The sequence below is a fragment of the Diceros bicornis genome, chromosome 8, assembly GCF_020826845.1.
Source record: "Diceros bicornis minor isolate mBicDic1 chromosome 8, mDicBic1.mat.cur, whole genome shotgun sequence".
Classification (NCBI taxonomy): Eukaryota; Metazoa; Chordata; class Mammalia; order Perissodactyla; family Rhinocerotidae; genus Diceros; species Diceros bicornis.
Window position 1 is genome coordinate 57,843,050 of NC_080747.1, and position 22,061 is coordinate 57,865,110.

The 22,061-nt window shown below is 36.2% G+C and overlaps 1 protein-coding gene across 1 annotated transcript in view; it reads left to right on the forward strand.

Moving 5' to 3' along the window:
• Positions 1-22,061, forward strand: part of SLC4A4 (solute carrier family 4 member 4) — a 271,080-nt gene that overhangs the window by 220,105 nt on the left and 28,914 nt on the right. The window contains exons 15-17 of the mRNA XM_058547242.1: positions 2,953-3,144; positions 15,146-15,259; positions 17,789-17,950. Coding sequence (XP_058403225.1) covers positions 2,953-3,144; positions 15,146-15,259; positions 17,789-17,950 — 468 coding nt within the window. The remainder of the gene's footprint in view (positions 1-2,952; positions 3,145-15,145; positions 15,260-17,788; positions 17,951-22,061) is intronic.

Sequence of the window (22,061 nt, forward strand, 5' to 3'; positions counted from 1 at the left end):
TTTAGTGCCATCAAGTTGATTCTGTGTTTCAATAAAACTTTATTTACAAAAGCAAGGTGGGCTGAATTTGGCTTATAGGATATAGTTTGCTCAGTCCTGGATTAAACTATTCACGGTAATTTTAGATAACTTTTAATAAGTGATAAATAGATATATAGATAACTTTATTAATAAAACAGCATTATTTTTAAAGTAGTATTGCCTCAGACTGAGCTAGGATTCCAGAGAGGTGACTCAGGGGCTGACTTGGGGTGGGCAGGGGTGTTGAGAGAGAGAGAGGCTCAATGCCTCTAAACTACATAGGGTAGAATAGCTCAGTTTTAAATATTGGGGTTGTGGGTAAATTTCACTTGAAAAACATATTTCAGTGATAATTAAAATTTGAAAACCATTGGATTATAGCAAGTGCTGACTTGAATCAATGCAGTTTCAATTGTTTTTGTGGTCCCTTTCCATAGGCAAAGCAAAACGGACCTCTGAAGAAAAAATATAATTTTTATATTATATTTTTCATAGATAACAAAAGGAGATTGGAGTAAAAATTATATAAACTGGTATCTGTGATGATGAAATTATCAGCTAATTATCTAACACTCTACTTTGAGTATTTGCATGTTCACACCACTAATAGATGAGTCATACTTTGTCTTAATGTTTAGTTTGTTCCTGATATGGATCCTACTTGAAGTTTTAAGGAGTTAACCTTCATTGATATCAGCTTATATGGAATGATAACACTGAAATAATACAAATAATGTAGATGCCTTTCAGTGATATTTAAATAGAATTATTTATTAGCTGGAGTTTAAGTTTTATGGGAGTGGGAAACTTTATGTATTAAGACGTGTATACTGAGACATACATGCTGCCTAAAGTTTTCACACTGAAGCTCTTAGTGAAAGATGGTGTTTGGAGGTTAAATTTTCTGTACAATGATACAAAGAATCATTTGAGGCTTATAAAATAGTGATATTGGCATTTTAAGTTGATGTAAGCAAGAAAACATGTTTGTCATTTCATATACATGTGTGTAGTTTTCACCTCTCTGTAAGAAAATCAATAAATCTTCCTGTGGGGATCGTTTGAATGCAGCTTACCTCTTTGGGGAACTCTAGTTATAAAGAAGGATCCTGCTGATATTAAAGTGCTGAGGTGAAATTATGGTAAATTTTTGCTGATTTTTAAAACAAAGAAATCTACTACCTATTATGACATCTAAACTTTAAATGTGTGCTGCTAAAAACATCCATATGCAGAAATCTGAAAAACAAAATGAGACATGATTAATCACCTCTCAGAAGCAGAGTTTGATAAAAGAATAATTATGCAATTCAGCTGTTTACAAGTTGAAGCTAATAGATAAAAAAAATATTTCAGGGAAAGATCTAGAGTTTATGTTTTTATTGACTTATGTAAGCACTTTACCTTTAGAGCTCTATAAAAATATGAACTCTTTCTGGGTAGACATTCTTTTATATGTGTGATCTTCTTTTATGAGTAGATCACTCATATCAAGAGAATTCCTTGAATAGTAAAGGATATTGTTGATGTGTTTGGTGTGAGGTAGAATTCTTGCCTCCAAAGAACAGAAGAAATTTACCTTTCCATATTTATTTGCAAGGTATTCTCCAATCACTCTTCTGTTGGCACATAATGTACTCATTAGCCCTGGACCCAAGAGGAAGTCCAGGATCATGGTGCTGGGAGATTCAGTGTCTGTTGAGGACCCATTTCCTGGTTCATAGACAGCCGTCTCATTTTGTCTTCAGATGGTGGAAGGGCCAAGAAAGCTTTCTGAGGTCTTTTCATAAGGGCACTAATCCCATTCATGAAAGTTCCACCCTTAAGACCTAATCACCTCCTAAAGACCCCATCTCCAAATACCATCACATATGATTTTCAACATATGAATCTTAGGGGAGCCCAAATATTCAGTCAATAGCACTCCATTAGTGTTGCTCAGTAATTAGCTGCAAGAGGGCATAACATTCCGGGTGAGGTAGTTCTTATGCCACTAAAGGCAGTTGTCTAGAGAATGAGGCAGCTGTGCACTGATAGCAGCTAAAACTCAGAGCAGCTGTGGGATGAGTGTATTAGCCTTATCCACCATGCTAGCAAAAGAATTTTCCTGCCTATTAGAAACAGAAAATAGGAACAGGAGTGAGCTGCTGTCGAGAGGTACAACTCTGACAACGTGACAGCAATTCATGAGATAGAAGAAAATTTGAAAATTGACCTATGAGCTTGAGGCCATGTAACATAGGGATAGATATGCTACGAGCAACCCCACAGCCCATGACAACACATTCCGACAGTGGATGCTCATGATGTTGACCTGGAGTCAACAAGAAAAAAGCTATATTTTATTAGGATATGCACTTAAAAAAGCAGGGACCATCAGCATGTTTATAGTTTAATTCCTTAAATCACCAATCTGTAATTATTTAGAAAAGAAATAGCTCATTTGTGAAAGTGCTGAGTAAATGAGTTACCTAATTTTAATTTTTAGAGGGCATTAACCGTAGGGCCATCAGCTTGAAGTACAAGATGCTTTGCCCTAAAAAGTAAGTATTTTTTGAACAACAGAGGTGTTTCAGAGAGTCTCACGTTTTGAGACTTGGGATATTATTGTGTCTCAGTTTACTCTTAGGAAGGTTGACAGGAAAGAAGGACTTTGTGGTTTGTTTCTGTTGAACAAATGGGTGATTGTAGGGCTGAGCTCAAACTAAGTAACGGATTGCATCATACTTATTGTGTTTTCAATAGTTGCTAGCCTCCTAGCCCCCTTACCTGTTATTCCATTAACACTTCATCAAGTTTCGCCCTCCAATGGTTACCCTCAGACTGTTTTATAGAAACTTTTAGCATAATCCTTAAGTAGACCATCAAGTATCAAAAGCTGCTTTTGATGTGCTTTGTCTCTAGAAAAATTTTAATGTTTTTTTTCTTCAGTACCATAATGCTACCTTTGACTGGGCATTTCTGTCAACGAAGCAGTGTTTGAAATCTGGAGGAAAGCTCATGGGGAACAATTGTGAATTTGTTCCTGATATCACACTCATGTCTTTCATCCTCTTCTTGGGCACCTACACCTCTTCTATGGCTCTGAAAAAGTTCAAAACTAGTCGTTATTTTCCAACCACAGTAAGTACCTGAGCTTTTAATAATTTTCATTGAATTTACACTGTATCAACAATGATACAATTTTACAAAATGAAAAAGGAACCTGTAATTTAACCTTTCCAAAACAATTTTGTGCATTTAAAGAATTACTTTCCAGTATTTGTCTATATGCATACGTATTTTTGAATTGTAGTCCAGCTTTGAAAAACCTTCCAAAAATTTTGCTCACGTAATTCTGTCATAAATTCTGATTGTCATAATTTTTACTGTACTGAAAGGAAAAAGTGGGGTGTATTCTAGTATCTAAAAATGCATGAGTAAGAACAAGACCTTTTAAATCCATGGTTTTTAAGTATATAAGCAAAACCTCTTTATATTAATCAGGAATTTTGATGTAGAATTTCTTGTTCATTACCTGTACGTGTGAATAATTTAGTAGTTGAATTATGGGCTGTGGGAGTAAACTTAAAGTGTGTTGTTACACAAGTATTGGTATAAGATATGAGTGTCATCTGAGCCAAACTTTCCCTCCCATAATGATGAATGCCATAGTACAGAAAAACAGATAATTGAGCTAGGTGGGGCAGACGTCCTGTCTCCCGTTAATATGCTTGGGTGAACTTAAAGTCAAAACTGGTTCATGGAGGGACTACAAGATAAGACCAATATTTAGTTAATGGCATTTTGTTTTTTTTTTTTACCTGCAGAATGAAACTAAGGTAATCTTTTGCTTTACAGTTCAGTTCTCAGTATTTAGGATGTTGATATTTCTTAGGTAATCTTGATTATACTTGATTTTTATCAATGAACTGCTCTATACAGCTGGACTCTCATGAAATCTCTCCTGTGTTTTGTGTAGAAGGAATGGAAAAACTTCAGAAGATATGAGATACAGCTGATGAAATTCCTTTTTTCGATTCCTAGGAAATGAAACAAAATTAATATATTCATTTTCACTTAGGAAATTTTTTGACCATCTGATTCTTCTTATAGAATTGAAAATAAAGGGAAAGATTGATAATTGCTTTAGTCTGTTCAGGCTGCTATAACAAGATACTATAGAGTGGGGGGCTTATAAACAACAGAAATTTATTTCTCACAGTCTGGAGGCCGAGAAGTCCAAGATCAGGCACCAGCATGTTCAGTGAGGGCCTTCTTCCTGACTCATATCCAGCACCTTTCCACTGTGTCCTCATGTGGCAGAAGGGCTAGGGATCTCTGTGGGGTCTCTTTTATAAAAACACCAATCCCATTCATGAAGGCTCCATCCTTATGACCTAAGCTCCTTCCTAAGGCCCCACCTCCTAATACCATCATTTTTGGGGGTTAGGATTTCAGCACATGGATTTTGGGGGGACACAGCATTCAGACCACGGCAATAATGAAATGTCCCAAACTATTTGGCCCAAGGAATGAAAAACTTCCACAAATTGAAACATAGAAAGAAGTGTTCAACTTAGTCTGCCTAAAATGAGCATCACAAACTGGTGGTCCACAGGCAGAATTCTGCCCCCAGCCATTCTTTGTTTAGCCCACAGTTTGTAAACCCATACACACACACACACACACACACACACACACACACACACACTTGAGGCCTTAGGTGGAACCTGTACTTTGCAGGTAGTTATTGTCCTCACAACTCTCTATTATCTAAGACTTGAGTGCTTCACACATTCATAGTAACTGCCTGTCCCTGAAGACATTTGGGCTTGTAACACTAGTTCACACACTGGGGAATGTGCTTCCTTGATCTGCCTCCTCAATGGTATGAGTTTTGTGTAGAACAGATTCCTGGGTAAACATCTTTGAGGATGATTTCTTCTTTATTGAATTTCTCCTTCATTATTAATTCATTGGGCTTTTTTTTGGGGGGGGGGCCTCACACTTTGGGAATCATTACTGTTTTTCTCTCTTCCACTTGCTAATTTAATCTCTTCCACTTGCCAAAGTCTGATATTATTTAGGCATAGTAGGTGGAAAAGTGGAAAACTTATGAAGTACTTGTAAGTCATAATTTGCAAAATAAACTTGTTTCAACCTTAAGATGCGCAGAGATCATTTAACTGTCTATGTAGACATCACCTTTGTCTTACAGCAATAATCCCCAAATTGATACTAGCTCTTCAGATTTAAAGAAATTTTCCCCTTATGAGAGCCCAAGCAGGTAATTTCTCAGGCATTGATAAGCACAGTTGAGAAAGTCATGAGTATGTGAAAATAGAATAATGATAGCGTTCTAATTATAATTCCTGTTAAAAAGGTTCTCAACATAGTTTAGAATTGTACATACCGAATCATAAAATAAACAGGGAAGAGAAAATATATGTGATTTCCAAGGAACAATGTTAAAGTGTGTAGTCTTTCAGACTATTGTCTCCCCCTTACACCCTTATTCACTTCACATTTATAGCTAAATAGTGACAATACATACAGAAATTCATACATACATGAATAATAGGAACCTCTTATTTCTCTCTCATTTGCCAAAATATGTTTTCATTTAAGCTGTCATTTAGAAGGATGGTCTCCATAGGTAGAAGCAGATAGGTTTATAGATTCTTATACTTACATATTATATTCCATAATTAACACTTATATGCTTAAACACGATAAATTAGACAATCCTTGATTGCTGTGACAATAATCAGGCCTAACTGTGACTAACTTCCTCATTCACACCCACAATTCACAGGAAACCTCTAAAAACTCAAAATGTGAATACTGGATGACAGTGCCCTTGTCACACAAGATGTACTGTTTTCTTAGCTTGCAGTCATTTCTCTTTTGTATTTTCATTTCTAAACATTTGTATGAATTGCTAGTCAATTAAGACTGTAAAGTACTGGATAACAGTTATACTTCTATTTTATTCCTCACGTCCACTAGCACTAGGTTGACTGCAGACTAGGTACCCAATACTTGTTGTCTAGTGGAAAGCCAGTAGAGACAAATGCTGCATTTTGTGGAAAGAGCACAGGTGTGGGAACCCAGGAGCTGTAGATCCTGTTGCCAGCACTGCCATTAACTAGCAGTGTGCCCTTTGATAGCTAACTGTGGACTTTAGTTACCACCCTCATCAAGGGAGAGCTCAGGTAGGTGACAATTAACATCCTTTTAAGCCCTAGTATTCTATAATTTTAAAGAGAGTTTTCTGACCCCATGTCCTAAATTAAACAAATTCTCTGTATTAAACTATTGCTTGTAGCAATGATCAAGATTGCAAATTTCCAAGAATTAATTATTATCTCCATCTTTACGCCAGGTCTGCTTTTGCAGTTGCTGTCAACCTCTCCCTGTGGATTATCCACAATTGTCATGTAGCAAGTTCAAAATGTGGTTTTTCTTTCCACAATTTAACTTACTCATCTGCCTATATTCCTTCTCTCAGCTAATAGCATCACCTATCCTCATAGCCACCCAGGATCAAAATCTTAAAATTACATTTGGTATATCAGTCAGGGTCCCAGCAGGAAGCAAATGATATACTCAAATTAGGATGATTTGAGGGGTTTAATAAAGGTTTAGGGAAACCACAAGAGAGTGTAGTGTTCAGTGCTAGGAACAGTGGGGTTGTTACTATCCCAGGCCCAAAAGAAGGGAGTGGTTGCTGGAACCTAGAAGAAGGGAGAAGGATAGAGACAGCTCTCTTGAGAGGTGCTGTGACATTGGGTTGAGGGATGGAGCCAGCCTGAGGCAACCTCCCAGGGATACAGCTACAGGAATCAGTTCTCTGATCTCATTCTCTTCCCTCTGATGGCCTGTCCAGGCTGCTGCAGGCTAAACCCAGCTAGAACCCAGACAGCAAGGGACCCCATTGTAGACTACACAGGTCAGCCTCCTAAGGCAGAGAGCAAGGTGGAAAATGGATCTGGTGTGACAAAAGATGAGATCCATCACATTTGCCTCTCCAAGTTTTTCTTTGTCATATTAAACTCATCACAGTCCCCTTGATTATCCTGCTATAATCTCTCTCCTTCATACTTACAATTCTATTCCTCTAGTTCAGTCCCTCGTTACCTTTGCTTAGACCAAGTCAGTTTACCCACTCTTTCCCTCCCTCATGAAGCCACTAGCAATCCATCAGTATGAGCACTTAAGTTTGCCTTTGCTAGCCTGTCATTCAGGAATCTGATTTGTCTATCAGGCACTTCCAGAGAACCCTAATGCTCAGTGGACATGGGTGGAGTACCAGTCCTCCACTGAGTGTCTCCTTCGTGCTCCCCATTCTTTTTGCAGGGGTGATCAGTCTGTTATCCCATACAGTTACTGGTCTGTTACATCAGCCTCAAGTCTTTAGTCAAAGTCTTTCGGCATCAAAACTCCCTGTAGGAGCATCACAGCATCATCTGTGATCTTCTGTGGCAGATGGCTCAGGGCGTTAACATGAAATGTTCTTCCAGAGTCAGTCCCATACTAACAAGTGATGCCATCACTGTACGTGCGGTGGCAAAATGAAGGCAGAGGCATAAAGATAGAGCAGGATTGTGATTAGTAGAACTCATAAAGCTACAGAGCCCTCTGAATTAGGCAAAATTATTGATACCTTAATATATCAAATTCAGTGTGGCCACTGGTGTGTGTAATTGGCATGAAAATACCTTTCTTAAGGAACTGTGTAATTTCCTCTCCTTAGAATAGGTACCAATTGTAACCCTCATGTGAATTGAAGTAATAGTAAGATTCTTTAATATGTCTCCTGGTTGTTATTGTCATTTCAATAAACAAAATTAGTAAGTTCCAGGTGACATCAACAGCTGTGACACCGTCTATACTTTATTTAGATGACATTTAAGCAGAATGTTCTTTGACATTGTTCTTTAAAAAAAAAAACAGTATTCTATATCCTATAATTAATTTGTATATTCTTTCAATATTGAAAATAATTATTATGAGTCTAATGTATGCTTGATACAATACTAGATGGTAGGGATACAAAGATAAGTAATTCATGGGCCTGGTACATAGTAAGAATTCCACAGTTAGCTATATTTTTGGAACCCTGATTCTTGGTTGACATTTTGGCCTGTGACAATTCTATTAAAGTTGGATGTGTTTAGTTTATAAACAACTCTTTATAAGAATCAGATGACATCCCCATTCTGTTGTCTTTTTCTCTCAGAAACTTTCTTGATGAATGGTAAAAACTGTCAAACTAAAACAAAATAATGTACCCGCAATGAGTAAGAAATAAAGGGCATGTATTCTGTATCCTATCCTAGTGTTAGTAATACTGGGTGACATTTGGCTGATTCTTGTGGAAACATCAGACCACATCATGCCATTGAAACTCATTCAGAAAATGACTTTGCTGTCAGTGAAGGCAAATCAGATTTTCAAATTCGTGTGTTATTTTGTACTAAGGAAAGTAATTTTTTAAAGTCAAATTTGTTTTTAATCCAAATATCCAGATATTTGGTTATACATACTACTCAATCTCTTAGACATTTAACGAATGTTACAAATGCTTCAGTTCTTATGGATATATGAGAAAAAATAGTCAACCTGATTTGAGGCCTAAGAAAAATAAGGTTGAGAGTGCTGCTTGGCCAAAGCATTTTATGAGAGCTTTTAATGGTGGCAAAGAGGCAGTCAGTGGACGGAAGAAGTAATTTTGACCATGGTACCTTCTTGGTCCTAAGCACTTTCAGCTTTTACTTGTCCACCATGGAAAAGTCACCAGCACTGACATCCATGCATTAACACAAAATGTCTCTATTCCATTTCCAGGTTGTCTCGTTTATACATATGAGTTACTAATTCCTTTTTGAATTTTTATTTTCATATCTTAATGTAAATTATAAATTCACCTTCCTTTTTAACTGCTGGAACACTTTATTATAATGGCTTTTTGGGGGATATATCCGAGAAGACCCTATTAGAGGGTCAGAAATTTTGATATTTGGGTCTTAATCATTGTATTTTAGTGTTAGGACTTCGAATACCGTCCAGTCCAACACTACTGTCTACTTTCTGCAGGCTGCTTGAATGCTTCCTGGAACAGGAACTTCTCATCTCCGAAGGCATTCCTGATAGAAGCACAAATCTGCCTTTCCATAGCCTCTGTCCTTGCAGTCTGCTCTTGCCCTCTGAAGCTACACAGAACAAGTTTATTTCTGTGTAGCCTACCGTCATTTTTTATGTAATGTGTTTTCTAGACATTCCTCTGGTTACTCTTCTCTGGATCAGCTCCAGATTTTCAGTTTCAACTTAAAATACAGAGACCAGATTGGGACTTAGTATCTCTCATGTGGTTTGTTCATTTGCTTCTGGTATACACTCATTTGGTTCTTTGTTGCACTGCTCAGTTTTGAGGCAGAAGGGAGGAAGAAGCCTGTGATTGCTAAAGTCTCCTTAGCATCCCTGCTGAACCACTTCATTAGGCCTATGTCCATGCTTGAAAGAATATTCCATGCTTGAAAGAAAACATTCTTTTTTCTGGTAGACTTCCATTGACAAGCTCTAAGACCCATGCAGATAAATTGCCCAATCCATTTCCCTTTTTTGCTCCCGAAATCTTTCTGACTCTGGAACTTATGGCATTAAAATCCTAGAGTCTAAATCAGACTTTCCTTTTATTGAATTCTACTTATAGTGGCTATTATTGATTCAAAGTACAGTGTATTATGATTGCTACACTGATATAATTCTTCTTTCTTTTACGGTGCTTTATAGCATTGGCTGCTAGGGGGGATTCAGATTTCAAAATTCTCATGGTATTTTATGGCTTTTCATGTTTGCCAAAAGGCACATATTTGTCTAGCACCCTTTTTTTTCCCTTTTAGAATAAATGCTTTTTTACACTGTTGTTTAGCGTTTTCCAAGCACCACGATCATAAGAGGAACTGACGTTGTGAAGTAATGTTTGTTGAGAACCCACAGAGCACCTGCTGCTGTACTTGTTTCTTTATAGCAGCTCCATCCATGGAGAGCTGCTCTGCAGGCTCTCAGCCTTTCCCCCAGTTAAGTTAGGAGCAGCTGCAGTCCTTGCAAAGTGAAAACCAAACCTCCTCTGGGGCTTCAGGGGAGCCAAATTCATTTTTTTCCCCTGTAAATTAACTAGCTTCTCACTGTTGGTGTCTCTATGATTATGACTCTTAATAATTAATACAGTATCATCCTTCATGAAGAGTATGTTTATAATAGATTTATTAGGTTGTTTTTGCCCAAGAACAAGAGAACAGCGTATGGTTATTTGAATTTCCCTTCCCATCCACTTAATTTTTTCTTTGCTTTGGCAGTTTAAATATTTCAGCTGGTTACTTCTTACTAGATTAATTGAGATATTTTATCATTAATTCTGCAGAGAACAGAAATATTTTTCTCCTCTTCAGTTTTGTAATTAAAAAATGGTAAACAAAAATAAAAGAGCTTAAAACCAGTCTCATGTAAAAGAGAGAACCTTAGTTGAAACACGTTTTTTTCCCTTCATTCATAAATGGAGGTGGGAATTATTGTATGTTGTAGCACATCTGTGTATTGTTAGAAAAAACAAACTTTTTTTATGGCAAGCCCTTACTATATATGAGTTATTTTAATTTGTGTTTTTCTTAGAATGTGATAGTTTATATTCCTAGGTTATTGAAGTTTGAGCCTGGAGAGACTTAGAGATAGGTTAGATGGACACCCACAAGTTATGGTGTTTGTCCAAGCTAGGTTTAATGCCTCTGAATCCAAAAGATTGGGCATGAGATCTTGTAGGAACAGGTTTTCTCATGAAAATTTTGGCACTTTTACTTCTAATCATTACCAGCAATAACTAGTAGGGAATTAGGAGCTATGGGTTTCTAATTTGATTTCTTTATTTATATATTGACTCACATAAGAGAGAACTATTTTAGAGTTTTTGAAAGAGGTTAAGTTTGATGGAAATGGAAGGTAAAATAAACAAAAAAAAAACAATGAAAGGAAATTCATATATATTTTTTTGTAAATGTGTTTGGAAAGGTGAGAAGGGCCCAAATAGAGCAATTCTTATCTCCTTCAAGTCAGACTCAAAGCTCCTGTACGTAGGTCGTAGAGTGTATCTTGTAGGCTGCATGTACTCAGAGCTTGACATCTTTAGAGCACTTTCTAGTTCTACTGTCAGTTTTGCGTTGTTCAAATTAAAGTTTCCTTTTAGTATAGGCTAAGACCTGAATAGCCTGCTAAAATAGCACCCCTACCTGCCTTCTCCAATTAGAGGATTTAGAGTTGAATACAAAAGTGGCTTGGGAAAAATCAATTTCCTTGATTGTAAAGTTTAAACTAGATCCAATAACTTAGAAATGAATGTCTTACAATAAACCCTCTCCAGGAGTGATTTCTGCTGTAACTGAACTGTATTATACAATTTAAGGAGAAGGAAGGGGAAATAGAAGGGAGTATATTATACAGAATATGTCACCCTGGCTGTGATTTTTAATGAGGTTAAGCAATATTATTAATAGAGTAGCGTTTGTTCCCATAAATTTTAAGAAATGTAATCCTGAAGTTTATTAGTATGTGTCTTTTTTAGCTACTTTTATACTACAGTGTAATAGTGCCACACTTGACAAGAATACCATTGCTGAGTGGTTCTTCCAAATTTATATCTGTATATAAATTTGGGAAACTAATAACTAAACTGAAATAGATAAGTTATCTGTTTAGTTATATTAGTTATTAGTTTCCCATGCCTGCTATGTCAAATTACTATACAAATGATGGCTTAAAACAACACAAATTTATTGTCTTGAGATCTGGAGGTCAGAAGTCTGAAATGGGTCTCAATGGGGGTAAAATCAAGGTGTTGACAGGGCTGCATTCTTTCTGAAGACCCTGGGGGAGACTGTGTTTCCTTGCTTTTTCCAGCTTCTAGAGGCTGCCCACATTCTTTGGCTCATGGCCCCTTTCCTCCATCTTCAAAGTCATCGATGGCCAGTCTAGTCTTTCTCACACTGCATCACTCCGACACTGACTCCTCTGCCTCCCTCTTTCATGCATAAGGATGCTTATGATTACCTTGCGCCCATCCATATAATCCCAGATCATTTCCCCAATCTGAAGGTCAGCTCATTGGCAACCTTAATTCTATCTGCAACCTAATTCTCCCTAGCATGTAACATTATATAGTCATAGGTTCCAAGAATTAGGACATAGACATCTTTAGGGGGGCATTCTTCTGCCTACCATATTATCTGACCTAAATTTTAACGTAATTATTCTGGGTGTTATGTTGGCAATGTACGGGGGCAAGTGTAAAAGCAGGAAGATGGGGTGGAACACTAATGCAGGAAACGTGAGATAAAGTGGTAGCTTAGACCAGCGTGGTAATAGCAATGGAGGTGGTGAGAAGGGACAGGATCCTGGATATGTTTTGGAGGCAATTTGCTGGCCTATTATAGATGTAAGATGTGAAAGAAAGAGAAGAGTCATGTGGATGGTCCAAAGTTTTTGGCCGGAGCAACAGGAAAAAATAAATTGACATTAATTAAGATGGAGAACACTGCTGAAAGAGCAGGTTTAGGGCTTCAGTGTTCAGTTTATGGAAGGCTGAGAATGCCTTCTCTCCTAACTAAGGAAGCACCATTTCCAGGTAGTGATTCCAGTCAAGCAGATCTGTCCTCTAGCAGGGTCAGAGGTACAGACCCTGTGGGAATTTCTACCAAGGAATTGTGGATTGGATTCATTTGCTACCCTCTACTTCCCTTCTTCTTTTTCTGGAAAAAAAAAAGGAAGAGTGCTGTCTTTTTAATAACTGTTCCTCCCTTTTTGAACAACTTCTAGGATATCTGAGATGCCAACAAGTTGGATTTGCTGGGGAGGGATTGGGAGGGTGATGAAGAAGAGATAACTTCTTTTTTGCCTTTGCAATGACCTCTGGTCTTCCAGGATTTATGACTTACTAGACTAGAGAGATTATTGTAATATCTTAATATATTCCTGAAACTGCTTCACATGACCCCCTGTTGCTAGACCATCCTGAACTGCCCACGTCAACACTTACTTGCACAAAACTTAAGAAATGGGAGTTTCCTCTAGTATTGAGCCCCTGGGAAATATTCTTTTCTACAGGGATTCCAGATACTTCCAACCCAAATTCGCTCTGAGTGGCAGTTCTAAAGACTGGGCTTTTATTTCTTGTTTCTTGGAATTGAAGATTCCTTTCAGAGACCTCCTGAGAGTAGATTATTTAGTTATTCCAGTGGTTTCTGCAGCCAGAGAGGCCTTGTGGAACTTGGACTAACAATAGTTAACGTATATCAGGGGAGTTTATTGTGTTCCAGGTGTTATGTTAAGCACTTTCCTGGCTTATCTTATTTAATTCTTATAACAAACCAACGAAGTGGTAGGGATTATTTTGGCTGCATTTTGCAGATAGAGTAATTGAAGCTAAGAAAGGATAAGTATTTACAGACAGGAAATAATGGTGCTGGAGTTCTAGCCCAGGTAATCTGACTATAGAAACTGTGCTTCTAAGTGCTGTACTATATTTTCTCTCCAGATTGACCCCTGCCATCTATTTGTGCTTGAAATTATTGTAATTGTTGTTAACTTGCTCCTAAAAGGTCCCGTAGCTGGCTTTCTGCTCCTCTGTGTGTACTTCTCAAGAAAGCTAAACCTAGTAGAATCCAGCCCTCTAAGAGGGAAAGGAAATCCTGGCCAAAAGTGCCTCTTTGATCCTGCTGCTAGTTAGTACCCAAGGCTCCTGACACGTGGTAACCGTCAACAGTTGAGCACTACTACGGCCTTCAGCATACCCACATCGCCAAGTAATTCCGTTCTTCACCCCAGTTTCTATTGAACACCTGACTGCAGTAGTCTTGCTACTCTTTCTGAAGACCCTCTGTCCTGAGAACTGGGCAGCCACTCAGCCCATCACTGATCTCTCTTCATCTAGCAGCACCAGCAAACTGGCTGCTCACTCACCCTGAGATAACTTGATAACCTCTGAATCAACCCTGATTTTATTTAGGAGCAGGCTTCCTTGTGTATGACTTGACTGTGAGCTTCAAGAAGACATGGATTGTGTCTGTTTTGTTCACTGTGGTATCCCTGGTGCCAAGCAAAGTATTAGGTATTGAGTCAATTCTCGTTGAATGATCAGATTATGCACTACTGTTTCTACATACCTTATGGAGAAACTCAGGTGTCTGTGCTCTAGTAATGCTCTTAGGTCCTTGTCAGTGCCACTGGACACCACAGAGGAACTGCCAAATGACTAAACAGTCCCATGCTCCCCTGCTGACTCAGAAATGGCCATTCGGCACCCACTCCATGGGGAAAGTTTGGGTTTAATGCTACATCCCATAAAGCCCAGTCCTTGTCCTGACCAGAGGCAGGTACTTAGGAAGTTTGAAAGTTGTCAAATAATGGCAGCCACACTTAAGAAGTGGTGGAGAAGAGATGCTCCACATATAGGTGATTTTAAACATTAGCCTAGAGTGAAAAATATTTTCTTTGACAAAGTTAGCAACGCCGTCAAATTCCCAGCTTCCATCATTTTACTTTTCTCTGAGGTCTTGAGTCCACTCAATAGACTGGCACTTGTAACCACTTCCTTGCTAGATTCTTGGTATTTTTTAGGTCACCTTATGGAATTTATCTCATTCTATACTCACAACGCTACCTCCCAGATGGTAAACAACAGTCTGTGTTTTTGTGCAGCTTTTTACAATACGCCTTGAGATTTCATCCTTATCCAGGTCTCCTTTGTGCTGTGTACAGGAAGAGTGTTTGTACAATATTTCAGGGATATATTATCTTTGATTCCTTTCCCCTGCCTACACACACACACACACACACACGCACACACACACACACACACACACACACAGAGTGACATGTTCTGTGGGATTAGATTATTTCTGGCCAGGTGAGAACGTGATGCAATAACAATTTAAAAAATAGTCTCTCTGCAGTGTGACATTTCCCTTTTAATTTGTTGATGAAGCTGTTACTGTGAACCGTTAGCAACTACAGAATTCTTCGTTCAGTTCAAACACAGGCAAGTATGTGTATCTAGTACTAAACGGTCCCTGTTTCTTTTTTATTTTTTCAGGCAAGGAAACTGATCAGTGACTTTGCCATTATCTTGTCCATTCTCATCTTTTGTGTAATAGATGCTCTGGTAGGTGTGGATACTCCAAAACTACTTGTGCCAAGCGAGTTCAAGGTAGGTGAACTTCTGTGTTTTGGTCATTCCTGGAACTCTGGCTTTCTTTGCTTTTCTCAATTCCAGTTTCTCATATCTCTCTTTGAGTTAGCTTTGTACAATTATCCATTTCTTTTATTTCAAAAATGGTCTCTTGGGGCCAGCCTGGTGGTGTAGTGGTTAAGTTCGCGTGTTCTGCTTCGGCGGCCTGGGGTTCGCAGATTGGGATCCCAGGGGTGGACCTACGCACCGCTTATCAAGCCATGCTGTGGCAGGTGTCCCACATATGAAAAATAGAGGAAGATGGGCACAGATGTTAGCTCAGGGCCAGTCTCCCTCAGCAAAAAGAAGGATCAGCAACAGATGTTAGCTCAGGGCTTACCTTCCTCACCAAAAAAAAAAAAAAATGGTTTCTTGCTAGGTGTATATACAGTCAGGCGCTGCATAACAATGTTTCAGTCAATGCATATATGACAGTGGTCCCATAAGATTAGTGCCATATAGCCTAGGTGTATAGTAGGCTATACCATCTAGGTTTGTGTAAGTACACTCTTTGATGTTCGCACAATGACGAAATCGCCTAATGACACATTTCTCAGAACATATCCCTGTCATTAAGCAATACATGACTGTATACATTTTGTCTATTTCTTCACTAAAATTAAATATCTGACTAGGATTAAATGCAAAGTTCACATTATATTGACTTTTATTGAAAAATACCTTATAATAACATTACAAACTCTGTTTTATATTTTTAGAGTATTTTAAAATATCCAAAGTATTTTCATACAACCTATCACCTTGATCCATATAATAATTCTAGGATGCAATGTAACTATCATCATCCTGATTTTATGAAGTTGAGATTGAAGCTCATAAAAATTAAGTAAGGGGCCGGCCCGGTGGCGCAAGCGGTTAAGTGCGCGCGCTCCGCTGCGGCGGCCCGGGGTTCGCTGGTTCGGATCCCGGGCGTGCACCGACGCACTGCTTGGTAAGCCATGCTGTGGCGGCGTCCCATATAAAGTGGAGGAAGATGGGCACGGATGTTAGCCCAGGGCCGTCTTCCTCAGCAAAAAAAAGAGGAGGATTGGCGGATGTTAGCTCAGGGCTGATCTCCTCACCAAAAAAAAAAAAAAAAAAAAAAAAAAAATTAAGTAAAATGCCCAAGATTACATTACTAATTCAGTGCTCTTTTCCTGCTAGGAAACTACCTGCCATATACACACACATTTATATGTAATGTGAATTTTAATTATTACAAAGAAGATATAGAAATTACTCATTTTATAAACCAGTTGATATGTGCAGGTCTAATAGGTAAAATTTACCTATTAAAATTTCAGTCATTTGTAAAGATCTCTACCTAATTTTCTATTATAAGTCTTTCACCTATGTACTAGAACACTCCTAACCTCTTTCTCCATCACTGAGACCACATACAGGGTAAGAAAAATTAAACTAACTGCAGTTTTAGCTTAATAACTACTTAATGAGGAAGGGATATCTATGTTATAGGAAACAGAATATTTCTTGCATTATCTCTGCCATCATATATTCATTAGCAAATGTAAGTTCTTATTTCAATCATTGGTTCAAGTCAATATTTATTGAATATTTGCTTTGAGTCAGGCCCTAGACTGGGGATTTGAAATGCATTGAAGAGCAAGACAAAGTTCCTTCCCTACAAGCTCACAACTTGGTCAAGGTAGTAAAATGTGGATAGGTTCAGTGATGGCATTGTGAGCAAAGTGAGACGAAAGACAGAAATATCTTCAGAGGAGAAATGAGACTTTCTTGATAGTAAATGTGGAGAAAATAATTCATAGATAGTATTCTATTTTAGTTTATTTACATTGTTTAAAGTTAGGAAAAGGATAGGAAAATATCTTTTTGCTGTAGTAGAGATCTTTGATCTGCTGACAGAGGATAGATGGAAAACTACAAAAATGACCATATTTTTTATTTTCTGTGATTTTCTGAGGACTTAATCAGTTATTCCAGGTCATGTGCATGTGTAAAATAAGAAATACCAGGTAAGTTTAAATAAAAAGTTCAATTATAACACAAAAATATTGTAGCTTTTTATATTTTGTAGTGTGAAACTATTACAACTTGGCAGTAGTAGAAACAACTTCAGTATAAATGCCAAAACCCATGACCAAAGTTCGTGGTGGTTTTGTAATTTCTTGCCTGCCTCTTTACTGAATATTACATTTGGGTTTTTCTTATCGCTGCCCCTTAAACTTAAGGGCACTTCAGTTCTTCCATCTTGAGCCCTTATCTTAGATCATCCTAAATGCACGAAATGGCATTTACTTCTGTTCCATCAGCGTATAGTCTTAGTCTCCATTTAAAATATTGCCCTAAAAATAACCTCATTTAGGAAGTTTTTGGTGAATAGTCTTTGTTGTCCAATCTATCAGTAATACTGCTTCTATTTTAGAATGAGTTGGCTCTCCGAAAATGAAAGTGTGTGTCTCTCATTGATTTTTCACCAAGTAGTATGTATTAATATTGTTTTGAAAAATGTTTTCTCTTTTCTTAAAGCCAACAAGTCCAAACCGGGGTTGGTTTGTTCCACCCTTTGGAGGAAACCCCTGGTGGGTGTACCTTGCAGCTGCTATCCCAGCTTTGTTGGTCACCATTCTGATTTTCATGGACCAGCAAATCACAGCTGTGATTGTAAACAGGAAAGAACACAAACTCAAGGTAAATGTTCATAATAATGGTTATCATTGCCTTTTACTTTCGTTGTAGTACTTGAAAATACTAAGTGATTCAAAACCAAGACAGTTTTATTGGGAATTACATAATAGCTAATGTTCTTTAAGACTTGGCAGAGTCATAGATCACCTTGTGTTGACACATCTCCTCAATGTAATACTTTAGGAAGACCTCATTTAAATCTGAAAAAATTATTTCAAATCATATTTCCTTCATACCAAAGAGGGCAATATAAACTGTTTACCACTCAGCCAGTATCATACCACATCTGATTTTAATGTGGTAACTCTCCTTAATGAAGGTAATGACAAATGCTTTTGCTGAAACTATTGAGATAAAAATATGAGTTTTCTTCTTTCATTTGTTGTCTTGGTGAGTTACATTAATAGATTTTCTATTGTTGAACCAACTTTGCAACCTGGTAGAACATAGTTTCTTTTTTGTACATAGTTGGATTTGGTTGCTAATGTCTAATATACATTTTGTATTTTTGCATCTCTGTTTAAGAGTGACATTGGCCTGCAATTTTCCTTTCTTGTAGTGTCCCTGTCTGATTTTGGTATCAGGAATGTACAATCCTTATAAAATGAGCTGGGGACTGTTTCTCCTTTTATTCTACTCCCATCCTAGTCTATGAAATAAAATATAGTATTCTCTTTATTATGCGTAACATGCCAATTATCTTTCCTTTGAATGATCAGACATGCTTGTAAAACTATCTGGGTTGGGTAGTTTCTGTGTGGAACTTGTAAACCGACGATCAAAATGTTTTAATGGTTATAAAACATTCAGAATTTCTCTTTTTCTATTTTAGTCACTTACAGTTTTCTAGATTTTTTCCATTTCCCCCATATTTTCAAATTTATTGACATGTTGTTTATAATATTGTCTTTCATTATTTTTCTAATCTGAATCTGTTATTTTTCCCTTTAAATTCCTAATATTATTGATTCATGCTTTTCATTTTCCTTGATCAATCTAGCCTGAGGTTTGTTAATTTTATTAGTCTTTTTTCAAAGAAGCAAGTTTTTACTGTATTGATGTTCTGTACTATATCTTTGTTTTCTATTTCATTAATTTCTGCTCTTTATTATTTCCTACCTTCTACTTTTTGAAGTTTATTTTATTCTTTTTGTAATTTCCTAAGTTAGATATTCAGCTCATTAATTTCCAGTCTTTCTTCATTTCTGTTATAAGCTGTATCACAAAACTTTTGACAACTTTTTAATTTTATTAAGTTCTAAGTATTTTCTAATTGTCGTTATGATTTTTTTTCTTGAGCTGTAGGTTTTTAAAAGCACATTTAAAATTTTCCAAGCATATAGAATTTTAAATTATCCTTTTTGTTAATTCCTAATTTAATTCCATTGCAGTCAGTGAATGTAGTTGGTTGGAAACAGATTTCTTGAAATTTGTTAAAACTTATCTAATATCCTAGAATGTTGTCAGTTTTCATATATATTTCCATGTGTGTTTGAAAAGAATGTCTTTTCCAGTTGTTGGATGCATTCAATATATATTCATTAGTTAGTATTTTGTAACTGTGGGTTGTATTTCATTAATAGAACATAAAATTAATTTAGAAAATCACCACTAGCATTTAAAATTTTTCAATAGAATGAAATAGAAAAATATTGTAATACATTCCACTTATGAAGTATAAATATTATTTTGTAAATCTTTTATTTCAATTATGTGTGTGCATGTGTATGTATGTGCTTGTGAATATATATAAGTATGTATAGGTTCATGATGAATTTCTTATTAAAGATCAGGGTCAAAATGGTTTGAAAAACAGTAAAATAGGTGAAGTTTTTAATGTATGTTGATCAAATTTCCTATATCTTTACTTTGTTTTCTTGAGCTCTCCATTTACACAAAGATATGTTAAAAATCTCCTGTTATGGTGGTAACTTTTGTACTTCTTCCTCATAGTTCTGTTAATATTTGCTTTATTTATTTTGAAGCCATGTTATTAAGCACATCTACATTTATGACTTAGTTTATCTTTTTAATGAATTGAACTTTTTATGTGACTTTCTTTGTTTCTAGTGATGTTTTTTGCCTTAAAGCTTATTTTGTTTTGTACTAATAAAGCTGCGGTAACTTTTAATTTTCGCTTGCCTGATATGTGTTTTTCCATTCTTTTATTTTCAATATACCTTTTGTCTTGTATTGCTTTGTAAATAACACATAGCTAGACTTTTTAAAAAATCATTTTTAGAATCTTTGCTTTTAACTAAAGCATTTAATCTATTTAAACTGATGGTGATGACTGATATATTTGGATTCATTTTTACTACGTTATTTTTGCTACTTGTCTAACTTTCTCCATGTTCTTTCTTTTTTATTTTCCCTTCTTGCCCTCTTTTAGGTTAATACAGTTTTGTTTTTCTTATTTTCTTATTCTACTTGTTTTTCTATTAGTTTACGCACTTTATCTTTTCTTTTAGTGATTATGTTGCATATTTTAATATGCATATTTAAGTTCTAAAGTTAGTATTTTTACCCTTCTCCTGAATAATGCTAAAGGCTAAAGAATGCTTTAATTTTGATATTCCTTCCTGAATCATATGCTGTTATTACCCAGATTTTATTGCTATCTGGACTTTAAAATCCAATTAATTAGACATGGTCAATATTGTTAAAATTACGTAGAAGTTTACCATTTTCTTTTTTTTTGGCATTTCAGACCTTCCTTGTTGGAATACTTTCCTTTAGACTGAATTATTTCCCTTAAACAGTACTTATTTACCAGACTTTTGGAATTTCCTCCTGTGAGGGTCGTTGGCTGGTAAACTCTCTCATTTGTGTTTGCCTGAAAATATTTTTGTCTGACTCTCATTCTCGAAAGGTAGTTTCTCTGGATATATCATTTTAGGTTGAAAGCTTTTTTTTTTTCAGCACTTAGAAGCTGTTTTCCAGTATTTCTGACTTCCATAAAAGTGAACTGCCAGTGTAATTCTCATTCCTTTGTAAGTAATTATTCTCTTCTTCTGAGTGCTTTTACCATATTCTTTTTTTGTCTTTATTCTGGAGTTTACCAGTACTTGTATAAGCATAGATTTCTTTTTATTATATATTGGTCTATTGGACTTCCTGAATCTTCCTGTCTTTTATCAATTATGGAAATTTGTAAGTTTGTAACTCTTTCAATTTCTAGAATGTCCTTCTGGAATTCCAAGTAGAATTTTATTTTACATTCCCATCTTGTGCTTCGTTTCTACTAACCTGTTTTTTGTTGTTGTTTTTTTATATTTCTTGTCTCTTGGTCTCTGTGTTATATTTTGGATAATTTCTTCAGATCTTTCTCTTTACCAGTTTTTTTCTTCTGTTGGTTCTATTCTACTACCAAACCATTCCATTGAATTTTCCTTTCAAGAATTACACTCTTTTATATTTAGAAGTTCCATTTTGTTCTTTCCCAAATCTTCCCATTCAATTTTGATAGTCCCTACCTTCTTTTTTATTCTTCCATGCACTCTTTTATTTATTGTTATATATAGTTGCTATCTTTGCAGCTTTTATTCTGAACTTCATTTTCTTGGCTGACTCTTACTCTTGGTGTCTTTCTTCTTCATGTACTTGGTGCTTTTTTTTTTTTTTTAAGTGAGCCAATCTTCCTATACAAATGCTTCAAAGCCTTCCAGAGAAGATTTTATTTTCTTCTGGGAGGTATAAGAGAGTCTAGCCAAGCTGGGAACACTTTATTTTTATTTATCCCTATAAAAAATCTTTTATTATGGAAAGTTTTAAACATATATGAAAGTAGACAGAATGGTATAATTCCACATATTTATCACCCAGCTCTAACAATTATCAACTCATGTCCAATTTTGTATCATTGAAATCCCTATCATCTTATCCCCTTCCTGTAATACTTTGAAGTAAGTGTAGACAGCATTCCATTTTATCCGTAAATTTTAGAGAGTATGTAATTCTAAAGATAAGATCTCTTTTTAAAAGCATGACCACAATACCATTATCAGTCTAAAAGAAGTTAACAAAATTCCTTAACCATATTTAAATTTATGAATATGTCATAAATATAATAAATTTAAAAATATACTTTATTTGTTTAAATCAGGATCTAAAT